Genomic DNA, 19,310 nt, shown 5'->3' on the forward strand with positions numbered 1-19,310 from the left:
GCTGACTTTGTTTTATTGTAAAATTTTATATTGACTGTTTTTCTTTGACTGAAAATTGCTTTTCAAATAAATCAATTAATCAACGAGAGGTTGAACACTCATCTATTTCTGATTGTCTGGCAACCAGCCCATGATGTACCCCAACTCTAGGCTATTGCCCAAAGTCAGCTGGCTCCAGCTCACCTGCTACCGTAATGAGATTAAGCGCAATGGAAAATGGATGAATGGGGCTGAATGTCTTCAAGATCCAAATGTATTTTTTAAAGATAAAGAGCAACAAGAAAGTAGACTGTATTTTGTACGGAAAGGAAAAAAACTTTATTGATCTTGTAAACAAGTCAACGATTGCAAAAACAACTCCTTGAATCCTTACAAACAACATTTTAAAATATAGCATCACACATACATTTGTGGTGGTTCATATAAAAAGAAAATCAAAATTCCCTTGCTGGTTTATTCTTTAAAGGCACATTATTTTACACAAGGTGACATCAGAATCAAATCCAATTTACCCAAGTTGTTTTCTACTTAAGTACATATCAAATAAATTCTTAAAAAATAGCTCAAATCTTGATACGTTTTGCACATGGGGTGCTTGTTGTGGAAAACACACAATTCCACACAAAATACAAACACAAAATGAGTATAAATCTTATTAAAGCAAACATGTATGAAGGTAATCAACACTGGAGGAAGTGCTATATCGCATTTGAGTAAATACTCAGTGAAATCCCAGACACACACACACACTTCTTCTCAAACAGCTTCTGCTATCGATATCCTACCGGCTGGTTGGCCTCCTGTGATGCTTTTCCTTCTTTTATGGCCCTTTGCTGAAAACAGATTGCTGGATTGATTGTTTTGTCCATGTCCTCTTAACTAAAAATGTTGAACAAAAGCAAAGCTCTCACATCTTTATAATCTTTCTAAAGTCCTTTCACTGAACTTTGCCCTCTCGTGTCTTTGTTGTCATATCTGAACCGTGGCATGATATGTCTAAACAGAGGCGTCCTACTCAATCCCCTCCATGTTTCACGTGAAAGCAAATAATATTTACTGATACAGTAAAAAAAAAGTGTTTTTATTATGTTTTTCTTTTTTTTTGGTCAACTTATATTTTTAACATGATTCTATCAAAGTGCACAATTGGGGCTTTCAGTTAGAGGAAGAAAGATCCATTTCAATACAAGAAAAAAAAGTTCACAGCAACATCTTGTCTACCAACACCTATCGTAAAAAAGGAAAAAAAATTTTTTTTACTGACCTCAAGTCAAGGGTAGTGCTTCAAACATGTCCTCCCACTTTCAAATCCACAAACACACACGGAGGTATCTACGGTTGACCCGAGTTACATCTTGTGTCGTTTAATGCAATGGTGTAAGCAGCATTTGTTAACATGGAGCAGCCATGCATCGCTAACACCATCCAAACTGCGTTGTAAAAGTCACGCACGCATCAACCGTGTCTGTACAGGCACATTCAATATTCAGAGCACACTCAAGATGAGAGTTTGATCTACAAAAAGGCCTCTCTTTATATCTACACCACCACCCACATGCCCACCACACTATTAAACAATCAGAACACACTTGGTTAAACGTATACACAAGAATTAAAAAAGAAAAAAAACACACGACACGCACACACAGAACTTCTAGTTCGTACAATTACAATTACCAGTAATAAGATGAATATGAATGACAACATTGCAAAATAAAGCTTAGATAGAACTATGGATGTGAATCAAAGTGGCAAAGGTACGGTAAATGGACATGGAAGAAATGGAAGGAGCTCAATTTAATGATCTAAAAAGGGATGTTAATAGTATTGCCATAACTTGATACTGTCTTTTTGTTTTCTATCATTCCTGCAGGTGAAGGGAAATATATTTCTGATTCGAAGCACATTAGTGCAGGCTGTCAAAAAAAACTACACTAAGTCATTTTCATTGTTATTGAATTTTTTACCGAACTGTTTTTAATGTTTTTTTTGTTTGTTTTTGTTTTTTAACTCGCCAGCACTTTGAGAAAAAAAAGTGCATTGGAAACAAAATTAGCATTGCTGGTTTTGTCTGACCTAACTTCAAAAATAAATATTTTTTTTCCACATTACATGATTTATTTATAGGGTGTTCCACAAGTCACAATACACTTCCCTTTTACAATTCAATTTCACATATCATTCAGCATGAGATGAGGCCATCAGAATTTGACAGCTATGCATTGAACTCTTTTTTTTAGCAGATCCTTTGCAGGGGGCTCATCAATTGACAAAGGAGGCGGGTTTCAAAATTGCCACCTGGCAACAAGTAATTCTGTCCCCCACGGCAGTGTAGAACCTGTTTGAGAAGCTTTAGCATTCACAATGTTCCTATGCATCATACAATTTACGCTATCCATGCTAACTTTCCTCAGCCCCTTCATTGGCGGGCAAAAGAGCTGCATGGTTGTTCAAAAAAAAAACACATCCTGTTTCGGGAAACTTGCAAAGCACAGCACAAAGTGCACGACGCATTGGAACAGTGTCGTCACCATACAGCTTCTGAAATTAGCACTAAACTGCAGTAAGCAACAGAAAACCCGCTTGCTCGGCGGCAATTTTGCAACGCTGTTCCAATGTCAATTGATCATCCATGGGCAAGGAAATGTGTTTCCAAAAAAGCCTTAGTTGTCCGAATGGTACCTGAAACAAAATGGAGAAAACAGGAAATCGGAAGTGTATAATAACTTTTTAGGGATGCTGCATCCAAAAAAACAAACAAACTGATGCGGCATTATTTGATGATCTTTGGACACTTTCTAGGAAACCTGCTGTTAATAACAACAAAATGTTGCATGTTTGCCATGTTTGACTGTTGATGTTCATTTTGTTTTGTTTGTCCAGAGCAATTCCGTGTTGCTACATGATATTCTGAGAAAATAAATTAACTGACTGATGCTCGTGATGCAATGAATTGTGTGTTTATGTGTGCGTTTGCGCACTCGGACACTCTAAGTACATGCGCGTTTCTGATCATGGCCTATGGTACTTGTCATTGAAGCGATGAATGGTTACGCAGCCGTGGTAAGAGATGCAACGGGGCATCGCAGCCACTCCTGTGATGATGCCTGTCGCTGGGTCATAACACATGATGGTGTCCGTTGCTTCGCCATTTTCGCCCCGGCCTCCCAGGATGAAGATCTTGCCGTTACACACCGACATGCCACAGCTCTCCTACACACAGGAGCAAAGCAATGACCTTCAGCCAGGAAAGCCTTATCTATTTATATTTTTGCCATCATGTTATTACATTAAAAAAAGAAAGATTCTGAACTTCTGCAGGTACTGAATGCATGCACGACGTTCAGGTTAAACAAGCTTTCGGCAATAGTAATTAAAGTGACCACAAATATGTCCTACCTGTTTTGCAAATGTATGCACCACATGCATCCAGTAGTCCTCTGCAGGGTCGTAACAAAATACGGACCGGGTGAGACCGCCGCACACATACACAAGGTTGTTGAGCGACACGGCGGTAATGCAGCGCTTGGCGATGGGGATGTTAGCTCGGAGGAGCCAAGTGTCTGTCTCTGGATCATAACACTGGACCTGGGACATACAGTCAAGAGATGCAAATATGAATATGAAACATACCATGGGCAGCTCATTAGGTGTATACTGACAATATATAAAGCAGTGATGTCCAAAGTACTGCCGGAGCAGCATGTTTTTTCTTTTGTTTTGTTTTATTTTGTTTTACAATAGGAAGAAATTTCATCTGTGCTGTATGTTACACACACAGTACATTTGACAATAACGTTGATCCCATCCAATAAATTTCCTTTCATTCTCTAACTAAACCCAGATTGCATAAAAAAGTGACAAGAAAAAATCTGAATGGCATCACACATACTTTTAGAGAGTTTGTGACCCGATAGGTATACTCCTGACAATATACGACGGACGTGATAAAAAGGCACCGCGGCTGTCATCACTATTTGTCCGAGAGTGTGTGTTTGAAGCAGGAAGACATCTGTTTCCCACCTTGTCTGAACAGGTATTGTCGTCGGGCCCTCCTCCTATGACAAAGAGCTTGCTGGCACAACTGGCCACAGCCGGCGAGCTGACTGCCTCCTTCAAGGGCGCCACCTCTGTCCAGCGGTTTGAGAAGGAGTCATAACACTCCACACTGCTCAGGCGGCTTTGGCCATCGTAACCGCCCACAGCGTAGACCTGGAATATACACGCCCACACGGATATATTAGTTGTGTACCAAAAGCTTTCGCGTCAGAAAATACATTTTACAATGGTAAATGGTAAACAACTCATTTAATTACAAAGGTGAACATGATTGTACATCAGCACAAAGAGAACCAGTCTATCTAGTGCAGAGAGGAAAATAAATGACGCACTGCTTTCAATATTTCGCCTCTGACTGACGTCTGTAAACTCCAACCCACAGGCTATTGTTATTGACTCACCCTTGTAATTCATGTCTTTTGACGACCACAGACAGTACCTATCTTGAGCCATTGTTTCGCATTGACACACTTCTTTGGGTATCAATAAGACTATTCAACACTCAGGTGAGGCTTGAAAGCTAAAGGTGAACCCGGGTATGAGGCATTACACTTGCCAGTCATAATATTAGGTACACCAGCACAATCTAATGAGATCCAGTTAAAATATTGTCTTTTTACAAAAAAACTCTCTCTCCCTCTCCCTCTCCCTCTCCTTCTCCCTCTCCCTCTCCCTCTCCCTCTCCCTCTCCCTCTCCCTCTCCCTCCCCCCCCCCTCTCTCTCTCTCTCAAAATCATGTTTGGTTGTGGTTTAAAGTGCAAAAACTGCACTCCATCAAACAGAGATGAACTCCTTCACTGCCGGTCATTTTCAAAGCCGAGCATGATCATCTAACTCTAATTAGAAGTATTACCTAACGAGAACTCAAGCATGATCACAAACAAAAATCATCAGAGAACCTGTTGTGTTCATTACTGCATTATTTCGATGGCAATATTGTTATATTACATAGGTGCCAAACTCGGGTCCTGGAGGGCCGCCGTCCTGCATGTTTTCCAAGTCTCTCTGTTGCAACACACCTGATTCAAAGGAACAGGTTGAATGTCAGGCTTCCGCAGAGCTTGCTGATGATCTCATCATTTGAATCAGGTGTGTTGCAACAGGGAGACTTGGAAAACATGCAGGGCAGCGGCCCTCCAGGACCTGAGTTTGACATCTATGTTATATTAGGTTCTGTACTGTCAATAATGCAACGTGGTCTCATGCAACTGAACCCCTGCCCCCCTTCCTCCCCCATGCTCTTCCTCGCCTTCTACGTTACTGTGAAAATAAATACTGTACAGTGAAGAGGCAAAGAGAGAGAGCAGGGGCCAAAGACAGTGAGAAATACCAAGAAAGAGGCAATAGGGAGCCAACACACGTTGAACATAAATATTTGCATTTCCAACCTGAGGGAACAACTGCCTGGCCTAGCAGTTAATGATGTGTTTTGCATGTGGCTACAAAACAATCCATCCCACATTCAATAATAAGTAGTTGCCACGGTGCCAATGAAGTAATACATTTCATCAAGACAGGTAGGTATTCTGCTTCAAGCATACACTCGGCACTAACTCACATACGCCATTGCGTCAAAAGTGATGAATGATGTGATTGATGATCTTCATCTTGATCTCGTGATTTATCGTTAAATATGCATAAGAGTTGAATAATGTCAAGTCAAAGAGCAATTGATACAAACAAATGCCTGTACATTAGTGCAAAGAACAGACAGTGATGGAATAAAACAGCTGTCAGTGGGATAAGACCTATTCTCTCGATTGCGCTGAAAAGCTAAAAGAGCTAGCAAGGCAGGCAGCTTGAGCAGCTTGTTTACAACACACAAATTATGCGAGCAACTGTGCTGCAGCTCAAAATGGGAAATTACATGAGGAAATTGAAAATAGAATGAGGAAATGACAGACGAGGAACTGAATCTCTCTATGTGGGAACCATCAACCGCAAACATTTACTGAACAAAACACAAGAAAGGGAGGAACGTGGGTAAAACACAGCATCATAAACAGCAATTGGTTCAAACGGTTCGGAAAATGAACTGACGTGGAAATAATAAAACGGCATCACGAATAGTTTTTAAACAGAAACAATACAAGATGTAAATGTACACTGTAGAAATGTAAAGAAACAAAGTTGCTCCTAAAAGGAGGAGGGGGCAGGGGGCAATGAAGACAAAAATGCACACATGTGCATCCATTCAACCTCCACTGGGAGTAAATGGAATTTGTCTCCAGGAGAAATATATCTCTGTGTAAGTATGTGTGAGTACTATAACTGTGTCACCGTATCGTGTTTGGCTCATCTAAATCAGGCAAGCTGAGCTCATAACGCGTTGAGCACACAATGATGTTTAGAACTCACATTTGTAAACACGGCTGGTTGGTGGTCGAATGTTCTGTAAATGAGCGCAACTGTCTTTGGAATGAATGACCGTCCACACAGCACAAGGCATCCCCAAAAATAATAATGAACAATGGCTACTAATGAAAACCATCCCACAACCATAAAAACAACAACAAAAATACAGAACAAAGCCCTTAAAATGGTACCCTACTCCATGCAGTAAACAAGCGTGTCAACTTGTACGGAAAAAAGGAGACAAACACAAAACATATGCAAGCCCAAATCCACGCCCCTATTTAGTTCACTGCTTTAACAAGGATGATCAATTGCTGTTCTCTTTGTCAGATAATCAGAACCAGAATATTTAGAACAGAAGACATATCTAACTAGTAATCGTAATCTGATTTGCCTTGATTAGGTTCAAGTACTACGTTCCCAAGCATAGGTATCAAACCTAAAAGAGCAGACACGTGAGCGGTGGTAGACCACATGCAGACATGAGCAATGGACAAGATCCAAGAAACTTGGATTGCCCTTAAACAGGAATGCGCACCTGGCTGTGCATTAGACTGTAAATAGCACAGAGAGTAGTGCCAAAGCAGAGATGGCAGATCAAGGCATCAAGTCACGTGTACAAATGTTTTTTTTTGTCAAAACTGTACTGCACTTACTGTATTCGTCAAAGTAAGAAATTGCAACTGTGAGGTCAAGTATTGCAGTCACCGCGAGGACAGAATTCCATTCAATGTAGAGGAATGTTTCCCAACTTTCTTTGAGCCAAGGCACAAAATCTCGTGGTACACCACCAAACAAAAACACTATATATATATATATATATATATAAATACACCTTCACACTACGGGGGTTTTCGCCCATGCAGGTTTCGTTGTAGAGGAGTTTCACTGTACACTATACTAACCAAAAGAACAATGGTTTCAACTGGCTCATTAATATACTAATTTACTGTGAAATATTTCTGTCGTAATAAACGACAAGCGTTGGATACACAATCAAAATTACCTTCTGCCATCAAGAAGAACATTTAATTGTCCTGCCTGTCACGATAAGTAACTGGAATAGATAGATGAATAAAGCTACATTATATCATTCCACAGCACATTAGTTGGGAATGATTAAAAACTAGAGGACATCAAAATGGATTTGTGTGCGCTATGGGTTGAGCGGAGCTCTCTTTCGCACCTGGTAGCTTTATGGGCTTAATGAGTGAACCTGTTTTTTTCGTAGCACAAATTAAAATGAACATTTGTGAGGAATAGCAAGTAAAATTTACTTTACTCGTGCTGAGTGGTATACACACTATTTTGACTCTGGTTTTAACAGCGGCAGCGGCACCATGTGGCAGTTGTATGACTCTAGATATTTTTTTTATAAGGCAAGTGGAGCTGGATATTGGTGGTGAACAATTGAGAGATTGTTACTTGGAACAATTCACCCTCATTGCCCAAACCTTAAAGAAACAACAACCTTTAAACAGGATTAAATTCATGGCAAGAAGCACAGAGAATATGCGTCATTAACACAGGTGCATGATCCAAATTTGTCATCACAGCACAAGTGTGTTAAAAAAAGACCACGCTCACCTTGCCCAGCAGGACACCCATCTTGTGCCTCCATCGGCCTTTATTTAATGAAGCCACTCTGATCCACAGGTTGAGTTGTGAGTTGTACATCCACACGTCCCTGCTGTTGATGCGTCCACCTGTAATAGGGACAGTGGTCCGGACAATATTAAATGGACCATTTTATCTGACTTTCTGTTAACTTTTGAATGCATGTCGAACTGTTCAAGGTTTCAGTAGTTGCTGTTCTGCACATCCAGACAACCATTTCGTTGTACACTTACACCTATTGACATGAGTCTTCAGTTGACCAAACAAGTTTTTGGTGACACTACGGATTGTAAAGGAAGTGAGTCAGACCCGTCCATGATCAATTATGTGCTGTGTACAAAGTCAAAGAGCCAGACAGCCTGCTGCCCTGAAGGTTTATGGGTTTCAACTATTTAGATAAGTCATAAGGCCATTGGAGGAAGTACCACTACAAAGGCTGCCTTGTCATCTTGGAAAAAGCTTTTGAAAACATCACCAGCAAGCACGGTATGGGGCTTTTTTTCATATGGAAAACTGACTTTAGATTCAGATTAGCTGCTAATCACCGCTTTTGTGTTGTGTAGGAACATGCAGGTGGGTTCCTTCACCCAAAAGTGGATGCGCATGTATTGGAGTAGTTAGTTAGCCAGCAAATGAGCTTTGAATCAACTATTCAGCTGTTCAGTCAATGAAGCTAATCTCGGCGGTGGATCAACAACCCTGTCGCTAGCTTCTCTCTCATGCCATCACGCATGGCAAAAAATGAAGGCCGTTAGACCCAGAGAGAACACACCCCATTACCCCCAGCTAGTTAGATTAGGTAGATTAGTTTGATGCTGCTGATCCCCGCCAGCGACGACGAGTATTTTTTTGTATGACACCAATAGGGGCAATAACCGGCATGGATTCTACCTATGGCCACAATGCAGAGCGGGATGTTGTTTAAAGCAAGTCATTTTCAACTAAAAAGTAAAATACAATAAGGCTGACGACGGTTACCGGATGTTCTATTTTCAAATTAAAAGTTCTGCCAATTATTCCTGTTGCCTATGGAGGTAACTGTAAAACAACATATGAGCTACGCAAGGGTGGTCGGCAAACGTACATGACAAGAGACAAATGTTCCATGTGTCGCACTTGATTAAGCCTAGTGGTGGGTTTGAAACGATACAGTTGGTGTCAAGAGTTTTTGTCCTGGAACATAAGCATGACTGGTTCTGTGTAAACATTTGGGCCGCAGGCTATTTAAGACCACAGCTTACTACAGCTGTGCAGGATGAACTGAAGCCCCCAACCCGCAAGGGGGGATACAGGCAGAGTGGAGGAGGGTAAGAACTTGAGGAAAGTTGGAAATACAATAACAAAACAGACACCCAAAAAAAAAAAAAGATGGAAATGGGTTAACGAAAATGTGTTTGCATATGTGTGTCTTTGAGGGGGGAAGGGATGTGTTGACTTTTCCAGGCGGGTTCTTGAGCGTAGAAAGATCGCACACGTGAGGACTTGGCACAGTCAGCTCATAAAAAAAAAAAGACACACACTCAACTGAAGGAAAGACCACATTTTCCCTCCGCCCTCTTTTTTAACTGCTGCTCCTGCTGTTATTTGTCCAGTGTGTTTCAGTCTTATGCTGGGCATGTTTGAGCATGACCTATGCTTGGAGAGACATTTAAAACGGCTTATTCTTGGAAGGAAAAAAAAACTTCCACATCTACAACCTGAAAACAAGAAAAATAGTGAACTTTAGACAATGAAAGTTTGGCTCTAAAATAAAAATAAATAATATAATGTGCTTATCTGCGCATTACCAAAGAAGGCTTACGGCATTCTTAACACAGGCTTGGATCCAAAAGTGCAACTTTCAATAAAAACGAGGCCCAATCATTAAGTGATATCAGATATATATTATATATTATGTTATTATGTTATACTGTATCTCATATTAAACAGAAGGCATCCTATATAAAAACTGATGAGGAAAAAATGGTGGCCTTAAGAACTGGCTCAGAGAGAAGGGAGCAGGCCAGCAACAGAAGTGCGCCCAAATGTTGCTCTTATTTTCCTTCGATTCAAGTGGGATGCAATGGTAAAACTATGATTGGATAGGAAGCAGTCACTTAGCTGGCAGAAATTACTGGCCTACACCTTAATACCATAAATTAAGCAAGATAAAATAGTATGGGGGAGGAAGGGTGGAGGGAGCAAGAAACAAGATGCCCTGTTTGAGATTGGTAACAAGTCTGTATGGAATATGAGCCCGTGAGGATTCTGGTAACATTTTTAATTGTCCAATGATCCATCATTATCTTTAAAACAATAAAATCATATTATTTTTACATTTAGAATCATTTTCTTTGGGCTCCAGTATTCTGGAATGCCGCCCGTGGAGAAATTAGAGGAACTACCTTTAATCTTGATTTATTTCTACACGCTTGTATTTGCGTAAACATATTGAGTATCCAACTGTTTCTTGCCCTGGATTTTGCCCTGTGCTCCAGCTGTTTCTCCTCTCTCTCTGTTTGTCTTTTAAGTCCCCCTGTGATTGGCTGTCAACCAGCCAAAGTCAGCTGAGATCGACCCCAGCTTACTCACGACCCTAATGAAGATTCCTGGTATGGAAAGTAGTTCAGTCGCACCAGGCTCTTACCTGACACCAGAATGTCATTGCGGAGGGCACACACGGCGTACTCCGACTTGGTGAACTCGGGCAGTTTGGCCAGCGACTTCCACTCTCCTGTCACTGGATCGTAGCACTCGGTGTAGGGCAGGTTGAAGCCGCCTACTCTCTCACAACCGCCCACCACCACAATCACCTCAGAGTAGCCAGTCGACCTAGAAACAGGAAAACATTTGAGGTTGAGGAACACAGGAAGGTAAACATGTTTGAATAATACAACAATTTAATAGGACCCAGAAGAATCAATAATCCTGTCCTTACAACAATAACTAGAATAGCACTCAGCAGAGCATTGAGCTTTGCCAAGATGTAAAGACTTTGGTTTTTATCAACACAAAGGATTCTTGGCGGAGAACATTTTAAAACAAATATTATACTCACTGTTCAATGAATAAAGATGAATGATACAAAGGCTTCCTGACAAGTGTCCTGAGGTTGTAGCAAAGCGAAGACGTGGTTGATATGGTGTGCCAAATAGTGTCAATGACTGAATCAACAATATTAGATCTTAACTCATTCAGTACCAGCCAATTCTGGACCAAGTCTGAAAAGACGTTTAAAAACGTCTTTGGGAGTGAATGAGTTAAAGATCTCTTTGGCACTTTGACGTTGACAGCAAGTGGCAAAATGGACGCCTCCCTGACATGGATAAAAATGAGTGGACTTTGCTCCATAATTCATATTCCACAAACATTATTAATCTGAATACCATGTTTAGACATAGAACATATTATTTTTTGGGGGAGTGCACTTCCCCTTTAAAGATTCTGTAGTTGTACTTACTGTAATATGGCCGATGAAAGAAGAAATGTCTCATATTAAAAATGTATGGAATTGAAATCATTGCTTTTAATTCCGTTCTAAAGCTGACTGAGCCAAAGACAATAAATAACATGTAAACACACGTGCACACGTACACAGGCGCACGCCAACATTTTGAGGGATTTATTATGACGGGGAAGACAGAGGTGACGTTCCTATATGAGTAGCTTCAACTTATCTCCAAGGCAAAGTTCATTTCCAGGCACTTCTATCAATCCCAGCCGCAACAAAAACAAAACTTGGCCTAAGACACGGAGCTCCATTTCCATGATCACATGCTCCAAACTGCTGGATGGAAAAAAAATCCAGCTTCCCTTTGTTGTTGATGAGAAAATTGTTGTGATGATAAAGAAAGCAGGTCAGGCTGATTACAGTGGATTCCCCATGCGTGTATAATGTACATGTGTGAGACAGTCTATACCAGGTGTGGCTCGTGTTATTACCGGTAATAATAATTTGTTCACGTGATGTTGTCTGCAAGTTCTGGAAGCTTCCCAAAAGCACAGCCGCAGAGGGAGAAAATCAATCCACTATTTTGAGCGGAGGAGAACTGATGCCCCCCCAGGGCAAACTGCAAAAAACGACATCCAAGTGTCTGCTGCTTTGCTTCTCGCTCAAAACAAACCTGCCTGGATACTGACACAATAACAGCCAAATTACACACCAGGCAGCCTCCACGACTTCAAAACACAAAGATCTACAGCAGGTCACCTCGCTCAATGGAGCAGCTGCTGTGTGCTGTACAGCTGGCCCAACATGTACTCCGTTTTAAGTTTCATTAATGAAGCCTCAATCAGCACCGGGCTTTGTCCTATCGGAAAAACTTAAATGACAACCAAATATGGCGGAATGAAGTGAACTGAATCGTGCTGCGGGTATGACAAACAAGACTGACGTTTCTTTGTGGTCATTTGTTGCATCATGTTATTAGTCTTTTTTTATACTCCACCAGCTGCTGAGTCCTGTGTACCAACATGCCCTGCTTCCTCCTTTATCACTTCTACTTGAAAAGGATCTACAAAACAAATGCATACTTTACTTAGCGCAAAAAAAAAAATAAAAATAGCTTGGGCATTCAAAATTCAAGGTCCCACTACCAACCGACTGGAGTATATTTTTGCTGGATTTGTGATTTGAAAACTGCATGACTACATCATGATGCAGATTTGAATTTGATCAATTTGTCAGCCCTAGCTTTTGGAATGTAGGAGAAGAACATGCATATGCCATATGGGAAGGAAAAAGCCAAAGGTCAAGGTATCACTGAATCAACCAAAAAAGACATTAATTCATTCATTCATTCATCTTCCGAGCCGCTTGATCCTCACTAGGGTCGCGGGGGGTGCTGGAGCCTATCCCAGCTGTCTTCGGGCAGTAGGCGGGGGACACCCTGAATCGGTTGCCAGCCAATCGCAGGGCACACAGAAACGAACAACCATTCGCACTCACACTCACACCTAGGGACAATTTAGAGTGTTCAATCAGCCTGCCATGCATGTTTTTGGAATGTGGGAGGAAACCGGAGCACCCGGAGAAAACCCACGCAGGCCCGGGGAGAACATGCAAACTCCACACAGGGAGGCCGGAGCTGGAATCGAACCCGGGACCTCTGCACTGTGAAGCCAACGTGCTAACCACTGGACTACCGGGCCGCCCACATTAATTCATTGGTTCGTTTATTTCCCCTTGAATTGATGAAGGCCACTTAGTCAATCCCTATTTTTTGATCTAGAGTGCGGATAGCGGTTTTCCCTCACATCACCAATAACCAGAAGGCACAGAGTACCTGCGTGGCCGGGTCCTGGGTGACATCATCTCATTTCCAAGTACGTGGTATCGCCTGGCTTCGTGGAGCAGATGGTAGCACTCCGGAGCATTCTGGATGATCTGGTCTCCCTCCACGGTCTGGACAAAGTAGTTGGGGTGCAGGAGAGGCAAGCGCACATGGTGCAGCAAGGCCTTCAGCATGGGTTTACGGTGCTCCACACTGTGGTAAACCCAGCGCATCACGGCTTCAAACACAACCTCCTCCTTCCCGATGGACAGCTCGTCGCTGTCGATGTACTCTTCCAGCTCTTCCCTGCGGAGGTCGAGGAACTCCTCGTGCTGAGCCACCTCTGAGAAATTGGCCGAAGCGTAACTGCGGCAGCGACTGGCCAGCTGCTTGAGGGAGTGCGCATCCGCAAAGCGCTGGATGCCCAAGCAGTTGCACGGATCCAGCTGGTCCTCCAGGAACTTTGCGCAGGCGTCACGTAACGTGGCGATCTGGAAGAGACTGGAGGTCTCGAAGAGGAACTGGACATTCTCTGTGGTGATCTTGGCACGGCCAGTGTAAACATAAGCCAGGAAGGACTCCATGGCTTCGGCCAGAATGCCGTTGATCTCCACCAGCATCTCGCGGCTCTCGCGGTGATCGTTGCAGAACATGGCTCTGAAGTAGGAGGAGCACGCTGAGAGCACGGCCCGGTGGCAGGGGAACTCGCGGCCCTGCACGCTGATGACCACGTCCGTGAACAGGCGGCAGTCGCGGAACTCGTTGAACACCTGCAGGATGCCCTCGGAGTGGGAGGAGCCGGAGCAGAAGTCCAACACCTCCTGATTGGCTACGGTCTTGGAGTCCACCTCAAACACCTGAGGGGACAAAAAGTTTTAGTTGCAGATTTCAAAAACAGTGGTGCTCAAATTGTAGTCCAGGAGCCATAACTCGGGGATCACAAAAATAATTTGGTAATAAATAATTGGTCATTTCATTTTTTAGAAGTCCAAAGCGACATATGTGGACCAGTGAGCGAGTAGACATACAAAACAAATTCCTCGTCCCTACTACGATTGATCGCAGCCCATCTATCAAGATTAGTATCAAATTGATTTTTTTCTGAGAGATACATAGCCCTAGCGGTTGGCCTCGCTAGTTTTGGCTAATTCGATCGGTACTCAAAATGTACCTTTGGACTAGCGGCAAGGGATGAGGGCTGGGGGCCAAAGTGGCGCGCCATCTTTGTTGCCAAAATGTTAAGTTAATGCAAGGACCACTGGTAGGAATGTTGGGGGAAGAGTCGGCCTTTCTCCTTCTCCACGTGTTCGTTAATTTTGGGATAATGAGGATGATGCTTATCCAAATACAGGCTGGAGACGATGAACGGTACCTTTGAAGTTTTTTTTCTTTTCTGCAGTTTATGAATCGATTTGGGCTCCTGAGAGTTTCAGATCTTGTCAGGAAGCCCAGAAAAAATACAGTCATGAGAATATATACAGACAATATGATAATGAGGCAAGGCGTTACGCCTCCATGCAAATCCCGGAAACAAAGCAGTTAACATGTCATCTGGCTGGAAAAAGTTGGGAGTGGTGAGGTGGGACCAGACCACCACTACCCACCATTGACTTCGGTCTGAGCTTTGACGTAATGGCAGCAACACAGATACTTGAGATAACAGTTCCTCTATTGATGTTAAACATGTCCTCAGAAGGGGTCCTAAAAGTGGTGGGGGTCAAGGGGCACTAGAGATGATTATAATCACAGGAAATATCTGCTTAAACAGAGCCAACTAACAGAGGGGGGGGGGGGGGTAGAAAATCACAGGGAGGAATTTATTCCTCAACAGTAACTACCAACAGGAATTTCATCGTTCAAAGAAGTTGTTTGCTACAACGCGCTTGTGTCACTTTACGACACTGAAAGAGAAACGTCTGTCGCTTTATGACACTGACGTCAGTGTATATGATCTGTACGGTTGCAACAAACAAATCATCACATAAGGGCACTTTTTTCTAACACCTACAGTCAAGTTTCCAGAATAAAAGGCGGAATATCACGACAAAGTAGTTGTAGTATTGGAATTCTTGTCAAAAGAAAATAGAGCTTTGTTCCTTCAATGAACTCTGACTTTGATACACTGTTACGACTTAATCTTGGAAATATTCATTTTTGTTCACTACACTATTACAACTTCATCTTGGAAATATACATTTTGGCTCTTCTAAGAATATGCTTTTAAAATTACTACTTTTATATTTAATAAATGTAAATATTATTGTAACTTGCCTACTTTCCACTCTACTCTCTGCCTCTGCACACACTTTAATCGCGTTAAGATTATGAGAAGGTCCTTGCAGAGGGGAAAAAAGAAAAAAGAAAATCAAAGGACCAGGACTGTGATGGTTACAAGCTATCCCTTTTCTCAGTTACCACAAATGGTGAGACGCTTTGCAACACACCTTGCGTTTTACAGCCGGTGAGTCGCTGATGCCGGTGTCCTCCCTGTTCATCCGTCTGCCAAGAATCAACACCATGGCTGCAGCCTTAAAAGCCTAAAGATGACCTGTAGAAAAGCACCTGTCATTACAGCGCACAGTTTCATATCTTGAATTAGTTCCTGTTTTTTTGGGGTTATTTGTAGTATTCATAGTGTACTTGTGAATTACACAGTACATAGCAACCACTTTGAATCACTGGGGTTAAACAAACAAAATAAAAACCATTACCAAAGGTAAAACAAGCACACAAAAGACAAAAAAAAAAGAAAAATAAGGAATGAGAAGATATGTAAGAGGTGTGAGACAATATTGGAAATGTCTTACATGACGTACATCACAGGAAGGCTGTTGAAAATGTATGAAAATGTATGTTGACACTTCCACTAGCTCATCACTGACATTAAAACAGTTGTGCCCCAGAGCACAACTAGGCGGAAGAGCGAAAGAAGCGGGAAACAGGTTGTGCAACCGTTGGAAGGACCAACCTACATGTCAGTCAGGTTTGTTTTGAAACGGTAGGGGCGGGTTCTCAACAGGGACGGTACATCATTAACGCTGACACAACACAGGTTCGCAACTTGGATTGAGACTTGAAAAGATGTGACGAGTGCTTCTCAAATTACTTTGTCCTTGGACCAGAAACTTAACTGTCAAAAGTAGGGGTCCATTTTGATCCTTGAAAATTCCATCTATACTGTATTGCCGTGACTCTCCAACTTTTTACACCAAATAATACAGTACCACCAGAGAAAAAAAAGTAATATTACTTGAGTCACTTATTGAAAGCACCACCATCATGACCAACATTAAAATGCAGTACCAGAATAGGTTCAATGAACTGGCCTAAAATTTTAAATATATTTTTTAATTTTTTAAAAACATTATTTCATAATAATTTCAATAATAAGGCTAAGTAGAGGATGGATGGATGGATGGCACATAAATTAAAATTTTAAAAATGCAGCATAATCAATATTCGAAAATTGTTTGTAAAGATTGAAATTAAATTAATGTAAAAATGAACTTATTAACTAATGGATTATCGTATGAAATGATAATTATTTTTGATACCCAATTAATCGTTTGGAGACCAAAACCTTTGTAATTTCAGCCTCTGGACAGTAAATATTCCCAGATTGTTTTTACATTCTTTGCATTGAATCAAAATAAAACAATTGCAAACATTATTTTTACTTTGGCAAAAAACGATCGACATGTTTGCCTATTTTCTGACATGTTACAGACCAAACCACAACTAAATATTAATTTATGATTAATGTTTTGATTTCTCATTTTTCAAATGAGGTTCTGTTTTTGAATATAGGGGTGGAAATTAAAACTTGTTTTTTAATGGGCTTCACCAATTAATCAACAAAATTCATGATTAATCAACAATCCCTTCCGCCCAACCATCAGAACTGTATTTGACCTGAATATAACTTCCTGCAGTGATATGTCCTGTTAAAAAAAATAGAAGCAGCTGACTGACAGATGCAGGCGTGAGGTCATTTATTTTAGGTTATTATTAGACTTTGGCTCACATTCAACACTCTCAATCTCTTCTCACGTGTGCGAGGTAAATAAGTAAACCTGCTAACATCATGCGAACTAGCACCTCATCGAGACAAGAGAACTGGTTGGGCCACAATGCTCCTGGCTGAATTCAGGTGACACATGACACCTGAATTAAGTGGAATATTACTTCCATCACTCAATAGAAATAGAATTCTTTTTGGTCATCTTAAAGTTACTAATAATATGGACGATGGATAGTGACACTGGTAGTGGTGTGAAATAATAAAGAACAAATATGGTATTAGCAGCCTTCTTGGGTACCTGATACCTTAAAAGAAGGCCTGCATCACTCCAATACTTATCGGTACTACTACCGAAGACAGTTGGGAGAGACTCCAGCACGCCCGCGACCCTTGTGAGGATACGCCATAATGGATGGATGGCTATTACACTGTACTTCAATAGGACTGAGGACTGATGTCATTTATTGAATTAAATACAGAATGAATCATATATAACACAAATAAAGACGTATTTTATGTCAATTAACATGTAAATAATAGTAATACAGTAATAGTGACACTTATGAGTTTGAAACAAAATATTGAAATAAAATGTCCAGTAACGGTTCTAATACGAAAGCATTTCAATGAATAACTAGAAGCGTTAAATGCATCATGAAGTAGATATGCTGCTCAACGTGCGATACAGGAATACTGTACAGGAGAACGTGCGCATGTGGCAAACAAAGGGGACATGTCTCGTGCCGACCGTCAAGAAAATAATCAAATTAACGGTCATTTGCTTTCACTCTCTGTAGTTAAAATATAGCCTAGACAAAACACAGACCGTTATTATTTGAAATTATCTTTCCATCAGTTTTAGAAAACAGGTGTTACCTTAAAGAATGTTTCCACTTGAATTGACGCTTCCTTTTCGGTTCCAAGTATACACTAAAGGGCTAAGGAAGAAAAAAACTGCACTCAAGAGAAAAAAACGTTTGTGAAAATATTTTTAATAACTCCCCACGAGGAATTACGGAACAATAAGTAGGTTGTTATACGGCCCGCACATTTTTGATAGCAAAACGATGCGACTAACAAAGGACTCTATCTAGCTAAACGTAAACACACAAGCTATTTATACTTGACACGAGAAAAAAAATCTTCCCCAGGGCGCCCACTCAGCTGGTGTCACTGGTGGATTATGGGTAATGTATTTTATATAATCTTTACTGCTGACTCTTTGCCTTGGTTAGAAACTACACTTCCCAGGTCAGCAAGGATCTCCACGTGGCTCGCTTTTGTTTGCAAACAAACTTGAGTTTCGAAGAAAGAACACAGTAAACCAAAGCACGAAGCTACAACAAATGGGCACGATTTAAAAAATTCAACCTTTTCAATGTCGCTGTTTGGATGACCGTGCGACAAAACAATTCGCAAATAATCAAAATCAGATTAAAACACATATAGATAGACACGCGCACACACTTAGCAGTCGTTATTTAGCTTATTTCGAAACAGAACCTAAAAATACGAAGAATGTGCTTTAATTAGTACGGAACTGGTCGTAACTTATACAAACAATTGTCACCTTTTTCATGGGGTGGGTAGGAGGAGCCCAGCTTGACAAAAATAAAAGACGTCATAACTTCCTCGGGTCGTTGCAACATATTTCTGAGAGTTCCCCTCTGATTTTCACGAATTCGTCTCAGCTCTTGTTTTTAGGGCCCCCGCTTAACATTGTTTTCATTCAAAACCACAAGTGACAAGAACTGCTTTTGTACAACAATGGGAAGTTACTGTGGTGGTTGAATAAGTATGCAAATGATCCAAAAAATGTGTGGAGGCCTTCAAATCAATTCAACAGAGTTGATTTTGAAAACAGAAAATACATATTTAAAAAATTGGGAGCGGGGTGTCATTAAATTATTTTCTCATTTCACAACACAATTATCCATGCTCTCAATCACAAAGGTTTATACAGAGAGTATGCTAATTGCATCTAACTCTTGTTGCTGTACATTCAC

At 41.2% G+C, this 19,310-nt stretch overlaps 1 protein-coding gene across 2 annotated transcripts; it reads right to left on the bottom strand.

The window, feature by feature from the left end:
* Positions 1 to 440: 440 nt before the first annotated feature.
* On the bottom strand, positions 441 to 18,450 carry klhl24a (kelch-like family member 24a). 2 transcript variants are annotated; one of them, XM_052087870.1, is made up of 8 exons: positions 18,181 to 18,450; positions 15,728 to 15,831; positions 13,296 to 14,140; positions 10,658 to 10,842; positions 8,002 to 8,120; positions 4,024 to 4,212; positions 3,400 to 3,588; positions 441 to 3,213 (listed from the first exon to the last, which is right to left on the bottom strand). In XM_052087870.1, exons 2-8 carry the CDS (start codon positions 15,800 to 15,802, stop codon positions 3,013 to 3,015), a joined length of 1,803 nt encoding a protein of 600 aa, XP_051943830.1. In that variant the 5' UTR covers positions 15,803 to 15,831; positions 18,181 to 18,450; the 3' UTR covers positions 441 to 3,012. The 2 variants fall into 2 exon arrangements, with proteins under 2 accessions (XP_051943830.1, XP_051943831.1); XM_052087871.1 differs by lacking the exon at positions 18,181 to 18,450 and adding an exon at positions 16,100 to 16,211.
* Positions 18,451 to 19,310: the final 860 nt, after the last annotated feature.

Source organism: Hippocampus zosterae, chromosome 15 (assembly GCF_025434085.1).
Source record: "Hippocampus zosterae strain Florida chromosome 15, ASM2543408v3, whole genome shotgun sequence".
In the NCBI taxonomy this organism is placed as follows: domain Eukaryota; kingdom Metazoa; phylum Chordata; class Actinopteri; order Syngnathiformes; family Syngnathidae; genus Hippocampus; species Hippocampus zosterae.